At 36.8% G+C, this 21,631-nt stretch overlaps 1 protein-coding gene and 1 pseudogene across 1 annotated transcript; one reads left to right on the forward strand and one right to left on the reverse strand.

Moving 5' to 3' along the window:
* Positions 1-12,855: 12,855 nt before the first annotated feature.
* LOC112178459 lies at positions 12,856-13,807 on the forward strand (annotated as a pseudogene).
* Positions 13,808-14,931: 1,124 nt separating this feature from the next.
* Positions 14,932-17,380, reverse strand: LOC121050701 (secreted RxLR effector protein 161-like). Its single transcript, XM_040511572.1, has 2 exons — positions 17,123-17,380; positions 14,932-15,012 (listed from the first exon to the last, which is right to left on the reverse strand). The coding sequence occupies exons 1-2, from the start codon at positions 17,378-17,380 to the stop codon at positions 14,932-14,934; spliced, it is 339 nt and encodes a 112-aa protein (XP_040367506.1).
* Between the last annotated feature and the right edge of the window lie 4,251 nt (positions 17,381-21,631).

Raw genomic sequence — 21,631 nt, forward strand, 5'->3', positions numbered from 1 at the left:
ATAATGATCGAATTTGTGCAATGTGATTCACGTGGCTTGGCGGCACCAATTTTCACCAATCATTGGAGTAGTTTTTACCAAGAAATCATCTACCTAGTTCATAATTAATCTGCTCTTGTGGTAATAATTGTGGTGGTTGAAGTGATCGACTTTCTGCGTTGATCGATCGAGAACATTCTCTATGATTTCGAGGATATTTGGTCTTATTTTCATCTGATCTTTGTACTTGCTTTGTACTTGCTTTGTAGCTAAACAGCTAGCCTTTTGGTATTCCCCAAGTTATAAATCTGTTATAACACCTTGCTAAATCATTTGCTATTTAATTTTTTCGGTTATATATAAAAACAGGCATGTTTAACTTAAAGTAAAGCACTAGATGTGAATTCAAACAAGTTTGAATTGCAAACATAAATTTGAATTGAATTATTTTTAAAGTTTGTTCAACTCAATCTCAAATTTAAATATGTTCACAGTCGGAAATTCTAACTGACATTTAGTTGATTTCGCGGTTTGTTTTTATCATAGAAATTTCTTCAATGATTCAATATTTGACTAGTTTTGGTCGAGTTGGACTTGTGATCCTAATGATTCAATATTTGACTATTTTTGGTCGAGTTGGACTTGTGATCCTAAAGATACAAAACATTGTGAAACACAAGGCACCATATGTAGCAATACCTGGGAGGAAATCTTCTGTCTGTTGAGAATATATACATCCCACATGGGAAAAATGGGACCTTGCCTATGGGTTTATAAGGGTTTGGGCCACTCCATCCATTGCCAATTGGTTTTGGATGTGAACCCCAGATTACTTTATCATGGTATCAGAGCGGGTTACCCACGTGTGCATGCCTAACGGCCACACGGGCTCCACGTCACCCAAAAAGTTATCCACGTGTATGGCTTGAAAATTCGCCACACGTGCGGGGGCGTGTTGAGAATATATACATCCCACATGGGAAAAATGGGACCTTGCCTATGGGTTTATAAGGGTTTGGGCCACTCCATCCATTGCCAATTGGTTTTGGATGTGAACCCCAGATTACTTTATCACTGTCCCCAATCCCCCTATCCCCCCCTGTCTCTTCCTTGTGATTGGTTCACAAGGAATAAAAAATATTTATCTTAAACTTTGTTTCATTTTTTAATTCTTGTATTCATTTTTTATTCCTTGTGAACCAATCACAAGGAAGAGACAGGGAGGGGATAGGGGGATTGGGGACAGAAGAATTCCTCCCGCAATACCTGTACCGTTTGTTGTAAGTTTTGACTCTGGACGTGGTTTATGACCAAATGTAGAAGCCACCAAATTTGGTGAAGTAGTTTTTGTAAATTCAATCATATTTTTACGGATGCAACATCTTTAGTGTTTGAACAGAATATCTTGTTCCAAATAAAGCTGAACAAAATATTTGATTGATTTGGATTTTGTTCTTCTGTGCTGCACATTCCCATATTATTCTGAGTGACACATGCACTAACGATTATCTTAAATCTAAAATCAAGATTTTCATGCTCCTAAACATCTTAGGCCTTAGGGTCAACTAATTGCTCAATAAACTAATGCAACAAGAAGACTCTATTAGAAATGATGTCGCGATGTGCACTACGTTTTGTCTTGTTTTGTTTTGTTTTTTTTTTTAAATTTCTTATTATTATTATTATTTTTATGGAATTAGAGTAAGACTAACTCGGGGTCTTAATTCAAAATTTTATTAATATAAAGTGAAAGTACAAAGAAGCCCGCGGACTAAACCAAAACTAGGCTTGAGAAAACAAGGCGGACCAAACCGAAACTAGGTTCAAGAAAATAGCCTACTACAAGAGGCTGAATGAACAGCCAGCGGACTAACTTGCACTCTACATATATTAAAACACGTTGATTATTTTATTTTTACATTGGTCCAACTAATCACGTGGTTAAAGACATTATAGGATTATTATACTGATTGAATCTTTCACCTAATTACTTAAATTTACTTACGTAAGTCGTCATTCATTTGTATCGACTCACATGAGAAAGGAAAATTCTACAATGTGTTAACGTATGACATGCATACAATTGCCTTAAAAGTGGTAAAATGAGTCCTCAAAATAGTAATATTAGTCCTCAAAGTGGTAACATGAGTCCTTAAAATGGTAAATTTTCTTAATTACCACATGAGTCCTCAAAATAATAATATTAGTCCTCAAAGTGGTAACATGAGTCCTTAAAGTGGTAAATTTTCTTAGTTTACCATATGAGTCATGAAAATAGTAATATTAGTTCTCAAAGTGATAACATGAGTTCTTAGAGGGGTAAAAATACTTGATGTATGAGAAATGTTAACATACCATAACTTTACCCCATGAGAAAATGAGTACGTTTAAAATATTTCGCCCGCGGCCGATCTCTTGAGGTAGATTGATTGTTGAGCATTAATCTATGACTCGGCATATACTCGTTTTTTCACTTAAGAACGTGAGCTCATAGTTTAACAAGACAATGATAATGTCCCCATTATGATTGTGATGATAAACAGTGATTAATGTCTTAATAGTAACTCTTTGAAGGCGGCATTTTGCCATTCGACAATCACCAAATAATTACAAAATCTATCAAAATTTGGCAGAAGAAGACAAATTAATCACTTAGAAGTGACAAGTTACTAGTCTAGTTTCTTAGAATCACTTTCTATCGCTTAATTTGTGGGTCTCTAGGTCCGTTGCGGTAGCCAAATGATTTTGGACTTTTTTCTTTTGCATCACTATTAGCATCTCATGCAATGTGATCCCACTGATGTGGAAAATCAAATTGTCACATCCTCTGCCCGGCGCCAAATTGAAATGGTCCAACATGTGTATCATTTCATAGTAAGAATATTTTCAGTATCACATGTGCTTCGGATTTTTTAATTATTAGATTTATCTCTTTCATCAGATTTAGTAGTTAAAAAAATCTTTCATTTCTAAATTTCCGTTGAGGATCTACACCATTGTGAAAAAGACGAGGATAAAACAAACGTCAAGCGTGCTAAGAAGCTTAATTAGTAAATTTATAATACGAGAATAATATTCATATTGGGTAAAAATCACAAATAGTATCTGAACTATACATCAATCTTATCGATAGTACCTGAACTTTAATTTTGATCACAACTAGTACCCGAACTTTTCGATTTCATTTTAAATGGTACCTAGAGCCACATTCGGTCACTATTCCGACTAAAAACGGCATATGAGGTGATCGTAATGATGATCTTTGGTGATTTCAAGGGTTGCGATCATAGTGATGATGTTTTTGGTAATAAACTTTCCTTGAACTTTTATTTTTATTTTATTTATTTTTTTGGATTTGGTCTTTTTGGCAGGAATAATGACCGAAAGTGGCTCTAGGTACCATTTAAAATGAAATCGAAAAGTTCGGGTACTAATTGTGATCAAAATTGAAGTTCAGATATCATCGATAAAATAGATGATAAGTTCAGGTACCATTTGTGATAATAACTCATTCATATTTGGATATGATTGCCCTTTCATACTTTCTGCTTTCAAAATTTGATCTTTCAATACCGATCGATCAATTCTCGTCACACATTGCGTGTGATTATGAAGAGATTATCAAGCAAGCAAATTTTAAAAGCAGTTTAGTAAGCGAACACGCCTGCACACCGGCTAAACAACTAATGAATGAAATCGATTATCAAGCAAGCAATCCCAGCGACCCTGAACCGGCCAATTCATTGACATATAGAAAATCCAAACTGAAATAGTCAAATGGCCGGCTTTCTTGTTTGGCAATATATCTATGTATTATTGCTAACTTGAATGAAATTATTAGAATGAAGTCAAGATGGATCCATTTTATTTGGAGCATTATATCGTGGTCTGCAGGCATAGGTTGACATCATATCTTTGTCTGTGTTATGTGTTACAGTTGCCATTGATGTTCATTGGCACCAAGAGACAAAGGGGCCGAAAGCAGAAGACAAACATCGACCAAGATAAGCAATTAATAGCGAGATAAGGTGCAGCATTCTGTTGTGGTCTTCCCCATTAAGTCTCCATTTTCCAATTCCCCATAAAACAAAAGAGAATATGAATACACCTTATTTTCCTCGATGAGTATCCATCGTTCATTCACAACTTAATAGACAGAGCATGAAGTCAGGACCTTCTTTTCCATTGACTTCATTTCACACCTCAACTAGCTAGCATCATATTAACTGAAGGCATTTCATAGCCACCTTTTTCCCGATGAAATCTGAAATCATAGCGATTTGAAGTTGATTTAAAGAAGTTCCTTTAAATCTCAAATCGCTATTTTTTTCTCGATGAAATCATAGCGATTTGAAGTTAATGTAAAAGGACTTCTTTTTCATAAATCAATTTCAATCAATATTGGATGAAGTATTTTAAGTTTTTATACACTTCCTCTCTTTCATTTTAGGGATTTTGTCCATTTACCCTATTTTTAGGGATTTTTTTTCCACTTACCCATTAAGTATTTTTAATTTCCCTTACCCAAAACACACTAAGGAGGTTTTCCCTCCTACCTTATAGAGTTTTTATTTTATTTTATTTTATTTTTGAGATTATTTTACCCTCACCCCTTTGTTACGTAGAGAGAGAGAGAGAGAGAGAGAGAGAGAGAGAGAGAGAGAGAGAGAGAGAATGGAAGAGAGAGAAACCATAGGAGACTTCTCCAGAGCCCCGTCATCGGCCACCAGATTCAGATCACCGATTGTCGGAATCCGGCCAACTTTCACTGGAATCCGATCACTGGTTGCCGGAATCTAGTAATTGGTCGCCGGATTCCGGTCACCGGCTGTCGACCACCTGATTGTTTTGAAAACCTCGCCGGAGATCCCCAAAGAGGTCGTCGAAGATTTCATAGGTTGCTGGAAAGGTTAATTGCCCCCCAATAGAATTTTCGGTCCCCGGGAATGGGAACTAATCTCCCTAAATTTAGACAAATAAACTCTGATGAAAGAAAAAAAAAATGAGATTACATCAATTCAAAACGTTTATTGTTCCCTAATATAATTTTCAATCACCGGAATGAGAACTAATTTCCTAAATTTAGACAAATAAAGCTCTAATTAAAGAGAAAAAAAAAGATTACATCAATTCAAAATCTCTATTGCCCCCTAATAGACGTCTATTGCCCTCAATAAACCACTATTTTCTTCTGTCTTTCTTCTTTCTTTCTGGGACTTCTGCCCCAATTTTACCAAAAAAAAAAAAAAAACAGAGACTAGGCTGAATTCTACTCTGTCACTGTCGAAAAGCACAAGTACAGCTTCTCATTCGGTACAATCTAATGTACCACTGTGTCATACTTCCCTCCCAAGCTCTCTAAATTACTTCAAATTTCAGCAATATAACTGCCTCTTTTCCCAAATCTAGAAGCTCATAATCAAAGCATTTCAAAGTCCAATTCAAAATTCCAAAAGTTGGATCACACCACTGTGCGTCTGTGCAGACTCGCGAGGATCCATGGCCTCTTATTGTAGCAGCTCAGTCCCTTTAACTCTATTACTCTTCGTCTCAAACTTGGTCAACATCTTATACCACCGCGATCACTGTAATCCAATCCAATCAAATCAAAATTCAACCACCGCATGAACAAAATTCACAAACGAAATCGCATCTACTCTCTTCTTCTAGCCAACGAATTTCATATCACAAATCAATTGAAACGTGAAAAGATAAGAAGTAAAACATATCTGAATGAGAAACCTAGCTGAGAAGAAAATCGTACCTTAGATCCGATCAATGGGTGAGAGGATCCAAATGAGTTGCTAAGGTGCCGGCGAACTCATTGAGATCCGCTTCACATCCGGCACCTCAGACGTCCGATTCTCCATTGCAGCTGCTGGATTCCGCTGTAGATATAGTTGAGTTGGTCGAACTCGGAGCTTTTGTAATCACGGAGGGATGAGTGTGGCGGAGAAGGCCGGAATCGGACTAGGAGTGACGTCGGGGTTGGGTTGGTCGGACTCAGAGTGTTTGTAATCAATGTTCTCGTCGACGTCGTTGACGGCTTGCAGAGAGAGAGAGTGACAGAATGAGAGTCTGAGAGGGGGAGAGAGAGAGAGAGGGGCAATATATAAATTTTAAAATTTTGAGGGGCAATATATAAATTTTAAATTTTTGGGGGCCAAAATAGTTATTTAGCTGTTAAATTGGGTTAGTGGAAATAAAAATATGTTGCTGGGGTAAGTGGGATAATTTTGACAAATTTTGGTGCTTTGGGTCAACGACCTTTCATTTTATTACTTTTTTAGTTTTATTTTTTATTTAAGGGCAAAGCAAATATATATAGAGAAATTTTAAATACACCCCCTCAATTACTTAATACACATCTCTTACATTTTTTTGTCTCATTTTTTTTATCAAACTTCCATCTATACCCCTCCTCATTAAATAAATAAGGCAAAATAGCTAAATTACCCCCCGTCTTTTTCCGTGACCATCAATTTACACCCTAACTTTTCAATTTTGATTATTTACCCCCTCACTTTTCTAATGGTTGCCTATTCACACCATTCCGTTAACTTTTAGATTTTCTATCCAATTTTTCCGTTAGCTTGACCTTACGTGTCGAGCGTTTTCGTCTTTCCAATTTATCCATAACTCCTATTATACAATTCTGGGTTGTATTGCAAGAATACATATTCATCATGGCGCTTCATGAATCTAGTTTTGCTTAAATGTGAGATTGTGCTTATGCTTTTGTATACTTTGTGTTGATCTGTATGATTCCCCAATTTGAAAAAGTTGGGTTGATATTGTTTAATTAAATTATCATTTGCTATATTTCATATTAGCTGCAGAATTGAGTATGATTGATGCAAGAATGTTAATGCAATGAGTGTACTTTCGCTTCAATTTAATCAAATAGCATGAGGTTTTTTGTAAACCTTAAGGTCATATGTGTTAAAGTTTTAAATTTTGAAAGAAGGTCACTATGTTTATGCATTTCCATGTCAAAATTGATTGTTTGAAAAGTCATATATGGAATGGTTCATCAAAAATGAAGGAAACATAAGCAAGTGCGTGAATTTGCTTTAGGGAAATCTTTCTTTGAAGGAGTTTGATAGCTTGCCGTGTGCTTAATTGTTATAGTTCAGCGATGCCTCATCATCTATTTTTACCATCGAGGAAATTCAATTTAGTTGTAGCAAATACTCTTGAAAAGGGGAATAGATTTCAGTTTATGCCTGGAGATGGTCATCTCAAATTGTGAAGCATACAGACTATAATACCTTATGATGTACGAGTACGTTCCCTATCAATTGCCATTTTTTGTCCATGTTTAGTTGGCGATTTGTGAAACTTCATGCATGTACTACTCTTTACCCTTTTTTTTTTTTTAAAAAAAAAAACCCCACCTCATTCCCACCCTTAGTGGGGCTCGAACTCCTGACCTCTTATATATGAGACCAAAGCCTTACCACCCCACCAAACACACACACCCTACTCTTTACCCTATTTGAATTGCAGAATATCAAAAGAAAAAAGTGTTGGTTGCTTAATTTTTTATTTTTTGGGTAGTGCTTGTAAAGACAAAAATGCCTCTGACATGTTAGCCATGTGAATTCAAGTTAACAGAGAAATTGGATGGAAAATCTTAAAATTTAACAGTAGGGTGATATTCGGCAACAATTAGAAAAGTGAGGGTGTAAATAATCAAAATTGAAAAGTTAGGGAGTAAATCGGCAACCATGAGAAAAGATAGGGGTAATTCGGCTATTTTGCCAATAAATAAATGAGAAAAACTTTTTTAAAAAATTAGGTCGGCTATGTATCAAAAAATTTTATTTAAATTTTTTGATTTATTGTGGAATTTGATAGGAGCATTTTAATGTGGTATTTTAATAGTTAATTCCTCACATTTTGCTTAGTTAATTCCTTAACAAATCGATTTTTAACTCAATTTCTATTTTCTTAGGTACATTTGAGTAAATGATGGTGAAATGAGCATTAGGTCCACACTTACCTACAAATGGTGGAGAAAAATGGAAATGTACTAAAATGTCAATTTTACACATTTTCCTACTCCGGCTAGGAGAAACCAAGCCAAGCAAGGAAGAAGGAGCGGCTGCCTGACCAAATGAACTTCAAATGAGCTGAAACTCTGCAGATCTATTCTAGACATCCTAAGAAACATTTCTTATGAAGAGTGCAAGGGCCAAACAGAAGTGTAAGGCCTTCAAACAGTCAGCCCAATTTTCAGCAGAGGCAAAACTAGAAAACTGGACCTGTAAGGAGTCCAGCAGAGATTCTGGCCCAAATACATGGAAATAAATTCTGAAAATTTGACAGAATGATATACACTCATGGTAGATCATTTCATCTGAAGAAGTCACGGACAGAATATAAACTTTCGGTGGAGATAAAATTGCAGTAAAAATGAGCAGAAAATCCACCACCACCATCACCTAAAAACATTCCATGTTTTAGGGTGTAATCATCATGTTTTCTCCATCATTACTCACACTAATCCACCATCATCATCACCCAAAAATATTCCATGTTTTAGGGTGTAATCATCATGTTTTCTCCATCATTACTCACACTAATTTACTCCATCTTTTTCAATTTCACTCTTCTTTCTCTTCCCTATATAAACACCTTCTCCTCTCACTCTCAAAAACACATTCCTTCATCCATTCCATCTTCTTTATCTCTCCATTTCCTCTCCATATTTCTTTCCATTCTCTAGTTTTCTTGTTCTTCATTTTCAAGCCAAGAGAAAGAGAAACCATGCAATACATCAATTTCCTAACCGCCATCCACCCTTGTGTCGTCCCTAGAAGATTGCTTGCTTTCAAGGATCTTCAAGTTCTTCGTCTCAAGGCTTTATCATTCATCTTTCAAGGTGTATTATATCCTTTCTTTTGTTTTCTTTGTTTGATTTTGTAAGACCATGAATTCTAGTTAACAAATAATGTTAAGGGCAAAGTTTAAAGCCCGTTTATATGTTTTGAAATAAAGTTGTAATTTCTTTGTGTTGATTTCTATGTTGCTTATGTGAGATTGTTCGATTGAATTTGATTGATAGAAAACTTTTATATGTTTATCTTATTTGGGTCGACACTTATAGGATTTGCATGTAATTGGTGCTAGATTTAGGTAAACGATTCACCTAATAGTTTTGTGAACCTAAATCACAAGTAGTAAAGGCTTTGGACAAAGGTCGAATTCAATTGAAGAGGATTGCAAATAGGTGAACTTTTTCATAACTAGGTTGTGCACTTAAGTTGATAACCTTTCTCTATGCTTCTTGCATTGAACATGTTTTGATTAGCTAGCTTTCTAGACTATGATTGCATGTTTAATAGGATTGATCTAGGTGCTTTCACTTAGGTTAATTAGTAAAGGAAAGTAAAATATGGGAAATCATTTGCTTCAAATGTTTCACATGATCGACTTCTTTCTCATGACATTGAAAATCAACTATAGGAATTGTAATTGGATTTCTTGCTTATGGATGTGGTTTTGATCTTTGTTCCTTGCGTTCCACCCCTGTATATATGTTTTTACATTTTCTTTATTTTATTTATTTTAATTTTCAATTCTATAATTCTTAAACCCCCCCTTTTATTTCGTTACTTGTATATATTTCTATTCTTTATTTTATTTTTGTAAATAATACTTCATTATTTTAATTCTTTATTTGTTTATACAATTGTATATATTTATATTCTTTATTTTATTTTTGTAAATAATACTTTTCTTTATTTGTTTCACAATTACAAGTGTACCCTCAATCCCCGGATAGAACGATCCCTATTTACCATATACTAACGATGACATTTTACAGGGTTAAATTGCGCGCTCATTTCGAGCGCGTCAGAATTAATTGCTAATTAATTCCGGCTCATATCAATATGGTAATTATTAATTATACTTCTTCTTTCTCACATCAATAATGTTGGTATATTGCTAGTAGATTGAATAACTTTATTTTCTTACCTTTATTGTTCTTCAAGTTGAAAGACTTCATGCCTCTAAGATTTTTAAAGATTTAATATATGTCAATATCTTCATGATTCATATAATCATGGTCAATAGTAAAATCGGTAAAGAATGAGCTATGGTGGTTGTTTTGCAAACGAAGTGATTGATGATGATGTATTCATGTATCCAAGATATATTTGATGGTTTTATAACCTTTTTCAATATATTTCAACCAATTTGGTTGCTTGCTAATTCTTCATATGGACTACAATTATTTCATCTGCCATTTACATTGACGGATGATCTTGAAAAGACGTCGATTATATCACGATCCAAGATGAGAAGAAAATTTAACCTATGAGAAAATATTCAATTAATAATTAGATATATAAAGCATTTAATTCTTATTTTATTTTTATGGATTCTTCTATTTTTATTTTTATTTATTTATTAATTAGGAGGGGTAAATATGAAAGTTTGATGACAAAAAAATAAAGGCGTGTGCATTAAGTAATTAAGGGTGTGTATAAAACTTCTCATATATATATATATATATATATATATATATATATATATATATATATACAGATTCTATCCAGAGCGGAGCTCCGCTTTGAAAATTAACGTGTGAAGTTCAAGTTTTGGGTCACTTTTCGGTCGCATATCCACATCTCGACCGTTCAGTTTTTAGGTCCTAGTGTATAGATCGTCTCTGCAAATTTTCAGCCAAAATGATGATCGTTAAGGCATTGATAACTGCCTTAAAGCTAGTATGGTTTAGGTTGACAGATTCAGTCTGTCCATTGGTTTAAGCGAGTTAGATACCTTAACGATCATCAATTTAGCTGAAAATTTGCAGAGATGATCTATACACTAGTACCTAAAAACTGAACGGTCGAGATGTGGATATGCGACTGAAAAGTGACCCAAAACTCGAACTTCACACGTTAATTTCAAAGCGGAGCTCCGCTCTGGATCGGATCTGTATATATATATATATATATGTCTGTGTACACTTTTTTTCAAAGGGTATGTACATTTAAACCTAGAAGCTAAGGCTATGTTTGGGATTGCTTTTGGGAGGGCTAGAATAGCTTTGGAATTAATAAGAAAATTAGTCATAAATATAAAAGATTACAATATATATATATATATATATATATATATATATATATAATGTGTCTTGAGGAGTTTTGGAAGTACTCAAAAGTAGTTATGAGGAGCACTCGTCAAGTGATTTTTAGTTTAAAAGCACTTTTTAAATTTGACAAAAGCATTTTTAGGCATTTAAAACAGTCCAAAAAAAAAGCCTAAAAGCTAAAAACCTGAGGGCACAATTAGGGGTACATTTGATGTAAAACAAATGAAAAAAAAAGTTTCTAGAGCAATTAGATCCGTGCAAGGGTGCTTGGAAATTTTGAAAGCGCCACAATGTTGATTTGCGACCCATTGTGTTTATCCGATAAATTAATGGGAAGACAACAAAATTTGGTGCTTTGCCCTAATGCAAGGAAAATTATATATGCATTGGTAAATTTTGGACAAAGTTCGATCATTTTTCTCGTGTAGGATTTGTTTTCCATCTTTGTTTTGGATTGTTTTGTTGCTATGCATGGTTAGGATTCATAATTAAATTTTACTTAGGACTTGATTTTTCTCTATATAAGCACCAATCATAATCAGACCCAAAAAAAAAGCACCCATCATAAATTTTGAAATCATTCAGTAAATCAGAAAATCGATAATTAATTTCAATTGTTCCCGAGTTCTAAGTTTGAAGGTGGTCTGTTGTTAATCTCTCTCTCTCTCGTTGTTAGCCGCCGCACGCACGAAGGAGGAAAAAAACCGACGGTGAGTGTGCTCTCTCCCGGCCGAATGTAGCTGGCTTTTCCGCCGCTGCGTTTCTGCCCGGGAGAGGATGGTGTTTCTGAGTAGTGGAGGGGTCTCAAGGCAGCGGCGTGGCTCTGGGAGGGTGGATGGGTCGTCGTTTCCGGTTTGGGTGGATCGTTTTCGATTTGTCTCTATCGGATCGAGGGAACGACATCGGAGGTGCAGCGACGAAACTTGGAGTTCCGGCGGTGGTTTCTAATGTCATCGACCTGCTTTTTGGGCTGTGGCTGATCAAATCTGAACGAGGAGTTACCGATCCCGAAAGGGCTCTGTCGCGGTCTCGGCTTTAGACCTGTTTGAGGTCGTCCGCTTGATGCAGGGGCTGTTTGCGGGGTGTCAGGGCGATGCAGCGGCGGAGGAATTCGGCGAGGTGCAGTTTTGACGCATGGAGACAGCGTGGTGGCTTTGGGGCTCGCTGGTAGCAGGAGGGTTTGCCTGCCGCGCTTTCCCTTTGCTGGGGGTGGTAGTCTTTGGGCTGGACCTATGTTCTTGAGCCTCTCTGGTGTTGTTTTGTGTACTGTTGTTTAGTTATTTGCTGTTTGGTTTTGTTGGTTTTTAGTTGGGAATAAGTCCCTCCTCTTGTGAGCGAGGGTTTAGGTGTTTCTGGGTAGTCAATGCCATTGTTTGGTGTCTTGGTCGTTTTGGTGGGTCTGGTCTTTTGGCGGTGCTTTCTGGTTATCAGCGTGATGGTGAATCACTCTTACACGTGGCCTGGCTGTTTTGGGAGGCGGCGTCCAAATGGGTGGAAACAGTTCATCTTAATGTTGGTGGCGGGGTTGTATCGTTATACATAGGTCTGGTTATAGGTTAATTTGGGTGGGGTTGAGTTTTTTTAGCTCATGTAAGTCCCTCTCGTTGAAAGTCTGAAACTTTGTAACCAGTTTGGTTATTAATAGATTATTTATTCTCTCAAAAAAAGTTTGAAGGTGGTCTAATTATTATCCATAGCCTGCAACGTGACATAGCTACTTCAAAGTTCAAATTGATTTAAGAGGGTTTTGAAAAGGAGTGAGACAAATGTCAAACATGGATGAGAGGCTTCAGAGGATGCTTGGAGGGGCTTTGGGCCACCCACGACCTGATTCACCCTCCCTCGATGGCTCAATTCCTCCGAGCAGGTCTACATCTCCTCACTGGCCCTCCTCAAAATGCTCAAGCATGGAAGAACCGGGGTTCCTATGGAGGTCATGGGATTGATGATCGGTGAGTTCGTGGACGATTACACAGTTTGTGTGGTTGATGTCTTTGCAATGCCGCAGAACGGTACCGGTGTTAGTGTTGAAGCTGTGGATCATGTATTCCAGACTGATATGCTTGACATGCTTAAGTAGACCGGACCACCGGAGATGGTTGTTGGGTGGTACCATTCTCACTCGGGATTTGGTTGCTGGCTATCTGGTGTAGACATGAATACACAACAAAGCTTTGAGGCTTTGAACAATTAAGCGTGCTGTGGCTGTGGAGGTGGATCCGATTCAAAGTGTCAAGGGCAAGGTGGTTATGGATACGTTCCGCCTTATCAACCCCCAAACTATGATGTTTGGTCAAGAACCGAGGCATACCACATCCAATCTAGGGCATCTCAATAAGCCATCCATTCAAGCGTTGGTGCATGGGTTAAGCCGACATCATTATTCCATAGCGATTAACTACAGGAAGAATGAACTTGTTCGAGGAGAAGATGTTGCTTAGTCTTCATAAGAAGAATTGGGCAGATGAGCTAACACTTAAGCATTTTGATACTCATTCAAAGACAAATGAGCAAACTGTTAAGGAAATGTTAACCCTAGCTGTGAAGTACAACGAGGCGGTGCATGAGGAGGATGGGCTGACATCAGAGAAGCTTGCCATTGCAAATGTGGGAAGACCAGACGCCAAGAAGCGGCTCGAAGAGCGTGTCTCGAACTTGATGTCCTCGAACATTGTCCAAGGTTCCAAACCTTGGGCAGTGGTGGATCCAGGATCCTAGAAGTGTCTAGCTAGGCTAATTATAAGTGCACAATTTTTTTATTTTTTTTTTGAGGTTTGGAACTCAGTGGGAGGCTCATCCTCACGCCTTTATAATTTTTAATCAAAACATACAACGGAGGGGACATAAAACCAAACCCCGTAAATTAAAAATTACAAGCATACATTTGTTGTATGACACCATTAAAACTATATATATCTATATTTTAGACATAACAGAGCATTCAAGTCGGCAAGTCACAATAATTAAACAATGAAACCAAGCTGCAGCATTTAAACAATTATATATACCAATTGTTAATGCTCAAGCCCGGCGGTAGCCGAACTTTTGTTTAACGCGGGTCCGGTGGGCGGACCACTACTCCCAAGTTTTGGTGACTTCCGCTGACTGCAACACGAGAGACATAGCGTCAGAGGGAGACCGCGTTGGGCGGTCTTCACTTCTCCGATGCCTAAGTCAGTCACTGTATAGTGGCAGTATAATAATGGAGTAGTAAATGCGTAATTAATGAGGAGAGAGGAGAGAACCTTTTATAGGTGAGGAGAGGGCTGATCTTATTCTTGTTTCCGATGTGGGATTGATGTGCTTCGATTCCCAGCGTCTGGAGCCTCTGATGCTGTCTTGACGCGGCGCATGGCGGCGCGTTCAAGGTGATCTGGGGGTGGTCCAGGGCTCGAGCGGTAACCGGCCTGGCAGCGCCTTCGCAGGTCACTCCTTTGGCGGGAGTCGATACCTCTGGCGGTACGATGAGCGTGGCTCATTATAGCTAATTATGCTTGTTCTGGCACATGTAGGTACACCAATATACCATGATTACCAATTTACCATCATTAATTCATTATATTCAAGTCGGTAAGTCACAGAGTAAGTAAACAATGAAACCATGAAACCAAATAAGCAATAATAGACTAATAGAGCATATATGAAGAGCAGAGTCACAGAGAAACAAATCAACTAACCAAGTCGGCATTCGGCAAGTCTTTGGAATCAAAAAAATTCAACAGAGTAAGTCAGTAAGACTCTAAAGACTGTAAGCGACTCAATACCCACTTATCCAGAAATCCAGATTCACACAGATTCACAGTAGTAACCCGCTCGCCAACTCAATTTCTCCAAAGTCCAAATCAAACAATCTCACGTAGGCATGTAGCAGCAAGCCAGCAAGTCAGCCACTGACCTCCATCCAAACGCACAAGCAGGTCTGCCTACAAAATCAGTACACCACAAACTCAGAAATTTAGAGTAGATTCATGGGATTTCCCCAAATTGAAATTTAAATCTCCATGAAGATGAAAGATAGAGTAATTGTACCTGTGAAGTAGGGATCCCTAAATCGGATTGTGGGTTCACAGAGATTTCCGGCGGCGGTTTGTGGAAGTATTCAATCCTTCACTTCAACTGACCTAGTGAGCACTTAAGTAGTGACTTGCTGCGGCCTGTGGGCGATTGGGAATATGCAATTTCGGACTTCAAGTCTTCAACAGATACCTTTTTTTTTTTTTTTTTTTTTGTTTCTTTGGATTGGTATGGGAAATGGGCTGAAGGGACATATACTTAGGGGTTTTTGGGCCAAAATGTTGTCTGCGCTATAGCCCATAAAGCCTTCCATATAGTTCCGCACCTGACCTTGGACACAATGCTAGATACTGTTGCATTCTAGAGTACGTTATGTTTACGTATCAAGTTGATTTGCCTTGTATTCTTGAAGGGCTGGACTATTTGTAAGAATAACACAACCAAACAAACAACCATCATATACATTCAAGTAACACAAACCATAATTCGATGAAGAATTACTAACCTGATGATGTAGAAGCCATTGCAATGCTGAAAGCATAAGTCTTCTGTTCTCTCCAATGCTTTAGCAGTCTATAATGGGGTAGACAATACTGCTTGATTAATTGTGAGAATAGGGACCTTTCTTTATATAGGTGTTGATGATTCCTAAACCTTCCCATAAAGATTTCCTTGTGAATCATGGATTCAACTCCTCTGCAAAACATACTTTACTTCATGTCTTAGTAAACTAATTATAGTCCACATAGGATTAGGTTTCCTCAACTTGCAAAGAGTATAATCACACTTTCCTTATTTGCAAGTTATCCGGATTGCATCACATTGTGTAATCCTTAATTCTTGTTCCTAAGATGATCTTATATTGTGATTAATGAAGTTCCATATTGTATGATAGTCCAATCAGGTTTTACATTCTCCCACTTGGACTTTCATACTAGCTTCATTCACCAACAAAACAAGATATACAAGAACTCCTTAGTGATCACTTGTTATTACACAATAATGCATAACCTAATTTCAAGACTTTCACAAAAATAATTGTTGTAAATGAATCATAGAAAACTAACAATGAAATCTGACAATGATAGCACTCTATGATCACAAGAATAGAACTATGATTATGCAAGTCCCCAACAAAACATGAAAATTAACATATGAAGTGTCTACATTGTGATTTATACTTTATACCTCATACACGGTCCTCCTTTAGCTTCTGAAAAGTTTCAGAGCTATAAATACATCAAATTGAAGCCTGCAAAATCTCAAAGAGAATCCTGATCCTCTGCTCACTGTCGAAAACAAAATGACAGCTTAGTATGGATCATAAGCAGCTGCTCTTAGTCTTTTTATCCTGCATAAAATCAAATTTCTAAACACAGGCACATATGTACATATATTTCATTATTTCATAATTTATTGCAGTAATACAAACACCGAATTCAAGCTGCCATAATAAAAATATAACTGATAGTTCATCATCCAAATGAATCAGAAAATACAAAGATGTTCTTTAATGAAAATTACATCAAACCTGAGCTTCTAAAACAAATTATAAGCTCCCACTGATTCAAACAACATCTAAAAACTCAACTAAACCCATATTCTTAACATGTTCTTTAAAAACTGCAACAGATAATGGTTTAGTGAATGGATCAGCCAACATATCCTCAGAAGACACATGCTCTACACTAATTTCATCAAGCTTTACTTTCTCTCTTACCAACATATATTTTGGATCCACGAATTTAGATTTTGAAGATCTCATATTGTCTTTGAAAAGAACACTGCAGCACTGTTATCACAATATATTGGCAAGGGTCTGTGTATGGTATCTATAGCTTTCATGCCTCTAATAAAATTTCTAAGCCACACTCCATGAATAGTTGCCTCATATAAAGCAACAAATTCAGCATACATGGTAGATGTAGTGATACTAGTCTATTTCACACTATTCCAAGAAATAGCGCCACCAGCCAACATAAAAATAAAACCAGAAGTTGATTTTCTTTGTTGCTGGACCTTCTGCTTTCCCACAAAATCTACATCAGAGAAACCAAACACAACAAGTTCTTGACCATCTATCTTCTTATACACTAGCATATAATCCTTGGTTTTCTGCAAATATCTGAAGACCTTTTTCCCAACAACCCAATGTGCATGTCCAGGATTAGTTTGAAATCTTCCAAGTATTCCAACTGAGTAGGCTATGTCAGGTCTAGTGCAGACATGCACATACATAAGGCTGCCTACCAATGAGGCATAAGGCTTATCCTTCATTTCTTCTTGCTCTAAGTTGTTTCTAGGAAATTAATCTTTATGCAACATATCTCCTTTTGTCATATGAGCATCACCAGGAGCACATTTTTCCATCTTAAACCTCTTCAACACCTTTTCTATATAATTCCTTTGAGATAATCCCAGAAGACCTCGTGTTCTATCCTTGACAATCTCTATACCCAGAACATAACATGAATTTCCTAAATCTTTCATATTCAAGTTTCTAGACAGAAAAGACTTAGTTTCATTAAGCAAATTTAAGTCACTGCTGGCAAGAAGAATATCATCTACATACAAAATCAGAAAAATAAATCTGCTCCCACTAGTTTTCAAGTATACACATTCATCAAGAGGATTTTCTTCAAAACCAAACTTTACCATCACAGAATCAAATTTTAAATACCACTGTCTCGAAGCTTGTTTTAATCTGTAGATAGATTTCTTAAGTTTGCAGACTAACCTTTCATTCCCAGAAGCAATAAACCCCTCAGGTTGTGTCATTATAGACTGCTAAAGCATTGGAGAGAACAAAAGACTTGTGCTTTCAGCATTGCAATGGTTTCTACATCATCAGGTTAGTAATTCTTCATCGAATTATGGTTTGTGTTACTTGAATGTATATGATGGTTGTTTGTTTGTTTGTGTTATTCTTACACTATTGTCCCTCTTTGTTGTAGTTATTTCTTCGGGTGCGGCTTCTGTTACCCTATCATTTTTTTTTGTTCACTATACTTTCTCATTACATATTAAATTTAGGGAGAATAGTCACTTTGGTCACTCAACTATGACTCATTTGACATTTTGGTCACTCAAGTTTCAAATATATCACTTTGGTCACTCAAGTATTACAGTGTCATTCACAAAAGAGATTTTGATGATATCATCGTAAACAAAAGAGATTTTGATTATCTCACTAGTCACTATTCTTTTCTTCTCCTAGTGTAAAAAGTTTTTTTTTTTTTTTTTTGAGATAGTGTGAAAAGTTAATTTCCAATGATTTTTTTAATGAAACTTCCTAATCTAATACAGTAGCCAAAAGCTCCAATGGCCCATTGACATACATCAATCTCATTCCCTTTCGCCCTTTTTCTAAGAGTATTGTGTGGACCTTGGTCCACCTGCACCAAGGCAAAAAAATCAGCAGTTTTTGCACCCAAATGCCGTATTTTGCCCCTCATTTTGCCTATATATGGTCTATCTGGACCTTGGTCTATAGTAGAATTTGCTTTTTCTAATGTAAAAACCAAAAAGCATTGTCTATATCTAGCTAGTGGGAACTGTTTCTGATAGACATGTATCCGTTTAACGCAAAGAATGTAATATAGGGTCTGACAATGCAAAAGCAACGGAGTTCAATCAAATCACAGCATAACTAAGTGAACATTACATTCTCCTAATCTAGCTCGACATCTGAAAGCATCCAATTCAAAGCGACTGTTAAGCCCCACTACTAAAGGCCGGTGTTAGCTGTCATTCCAAAAAGTTGGATACTGAGAGCTAGAAACCAACAACTAGAAAGTTGGAAACTGAGTAAGCACACTTTTGCTTGCTCTTTCCTTCTAGCTGGAGTCCTGGACAGTGGACCAAGGAAGAAGATGACACCCATCGCGTGAATATAATAAGGAAAAAATGCTTCTGTCCGACTCAGGATTGCGTGGAAGGAGCTTGGATTAAAATTCAATGATGGATTCTTCCATCACAGAAGGAGCGACCGACGAGAAGTACCTGCTACAGATTCTGGAATATGCTTAAACATATACAGTTTCTTCAACTACCTGAAAACATACAAAAAGTGTGGATGAATTCATTAATTCATTTTATCAAGAGCTTTGATTTCAACCACTAATTATTTTCTTTCGTCGGTTTATACACTAATCGACTCATGAGTTTATATGGCGCTGTGTAAGGCTAGGAACAAAGCGTGCAATCCTACAAAAGTAGATCTTAGACACTATAACACGACGAAGACATGAATGAAAGTTTCAAATTTTGTGTCGAGTCTCCTTAGTTTCGGGTCAATTAAGAACAACGCATTAACAAAATGGTTAGGCTGCCATTTTGTGGAGGCCACAGGGCCACAACTCATCGCCAAGATTTTGCTCGTGGCAATTAATAGCTGAGCTTGACACTGATTAGAACGAATAATGATTTTCATGATCAAATACATCAAGTGACAATGATTGGGATTGATAGTGTATTTGATGATGTGTTATTTAAATACAGATAATATGGTTTTCTTTATTATACTCATTCATATTAAAAATAATGCAGCTGAACTATATTTTTGGGTATTATATGCATTTCATCACTTTATGTGTTAGTTGATGTGACATAACCACATTATTTAATGAAATCTTTTGATAGGTTGGTCTTTGTGCTATATTAACCATCACATAACGTGAAATACATGTGATACTCAAAAAAGGAATTAACTTAGTATTACTTTTCATACTGTGACTTACAACTAAAAAAGAAAAAAGATAGAACACTAAGACCTGGGATGCTTATGATTTTTTTTTAATCAACTTGGGTGGTGCCTTTGCCAACATTTTATGACGCTGAAATTGTGCATTCGGAGTTTGTTGTCACCCCTATCTTTACTGCTATAAATGGAGGCCCTTTTTTGGTGTTAAAATGCTTCACCAAATTTTGAAGTGTCTATAATACCCTTTTATAATATAATTATAAATAGATAAAAGTGTAAATTGAAATTAAAAATGGCCAAACCACCACTAAAAAAAATTTATTCCTTTTAGTCGACCATTTTTTTTTTTTTTTTTTTTTGACTTTGTCAAGGGGAACCCAAAGGCTTCCTAGGCCCAAGATAAACCCCTTCGGCGCATGTGAAATGCTCCAACTGTGCATTGCAGCACAGTGCCATTTTTCTTTAAAGAGAAACGCGGGCATGTTGCTAGTACTATATTAAAGAGAAGACCTTTAATCCATAATCAAATTATTTAATGCTAATAACCATCTTCTCAAAATAAAATAAAAAAATGCTAATAACCGTCAAATTATTAATTATTTGATAAGATGTAAACTGTCAAATTTCAAATAACCTTCTAGAAGATGGAAACAGTCGAGGATAAAAATGTCAAAAATAAAATAATTAGTAAAAAAAATTAAAAAAGATGATCAATCCACTACATGTCAATGAAAATTACCCACTCTCACAGTTTGATTTAGTTTCATTCCTTTTTCTGCCCAAGTAAAAATTAACCCCCATTTAACGCGTTGTAATACTAACTTACTACCCGTGCGATGTTTTTTTTTTTTGAAAAGGATTTGATGTTATTAGATATCAAAGCCATAAAAGCAAGCCAGAATCTAACATGCACTTACATAAGAATTCGTGAATCCAGAGAACCTATCTAAGCCAATACTAAACTCATTAAAGTATAAAGGGATGCTCGCTGGATGACAAGCCTAAGCAAGCAAGAACAACCTCGCTATTCTAAGGAAAAATCATTCATCTAGTCTAATCTGCCAGCACGCAATTATGGTACAAATATAACTAGAAACATCTTAGAAAAAAGCTCATAGAGATTACTCCAACTTTAGAAGGCTTGTAACCAGATGTCTAATAGTAGAGACCTAAAAAAATGCTAGCTCCGTCCCCTTAGGGTTGGAGCCAACACCCTCCTCGACCTCTTCGGGAGCCAACAACCTCGGTAACAGGTTGGTCTTGCTCTTCTTTACCGAAGCAATTGCAACAAACTCAACCAGCCCAAGCTTGAGCTCGAACCCAGACACAAAAAACCAAGCCCAAATCTGAGCAAATGGAGAAGAGTCCATCAGCCCAAGGTTAGGCCCAGGCCCAAAAGCCTAATTCCATACCCGAGTAGACACACCAGCAACCCTCGCCTCCAGTTGCCAGGCTTCGGCTACCGCCATCCGTCCTTCAGGCGGCCGGCCTTTCCACCACCCCATCAAGCTGGCAAGAGAGTGACGCGTCAACCTTGATGCTTCCTTGATCACTAGAGGTGCACGCCTAGCATGTTGACTCGACGATTTCTCCTCTCTTCAGACCAAGAATCTATATAGCTTATACTTAAGGATACATCAGTGATATGATCAATGTTTTAAAAGGCTGAGGTGTAGCTTGGCGTTGTCGGGAAAGCCTCAGCGAGGCGTTTGCCTTGAGGCGTAAGGCGTAAGTCTTACATATAAATGAGCTGTATTTATGTAATCAATAGTCTAATATATAGAACATGTATTGTAACCAAAAGAACATTATAAATTGTCATCCTT

The sequence above is a fragment of the Rosa chinensis genome, chromosome 7 (assembly GCF_002994745.2).
Source record: "Rosa chinensis cultivar Old Blush chromosome 7, RchiOBHm-V2, whole genome shotgun sequence".
Lineage (NCBI taxonomy): Eukaryota > Viridiplantae > Streptophyta > Magnoliopsida > Rosales > Rosaceae > Rosa > Rosa chinensis.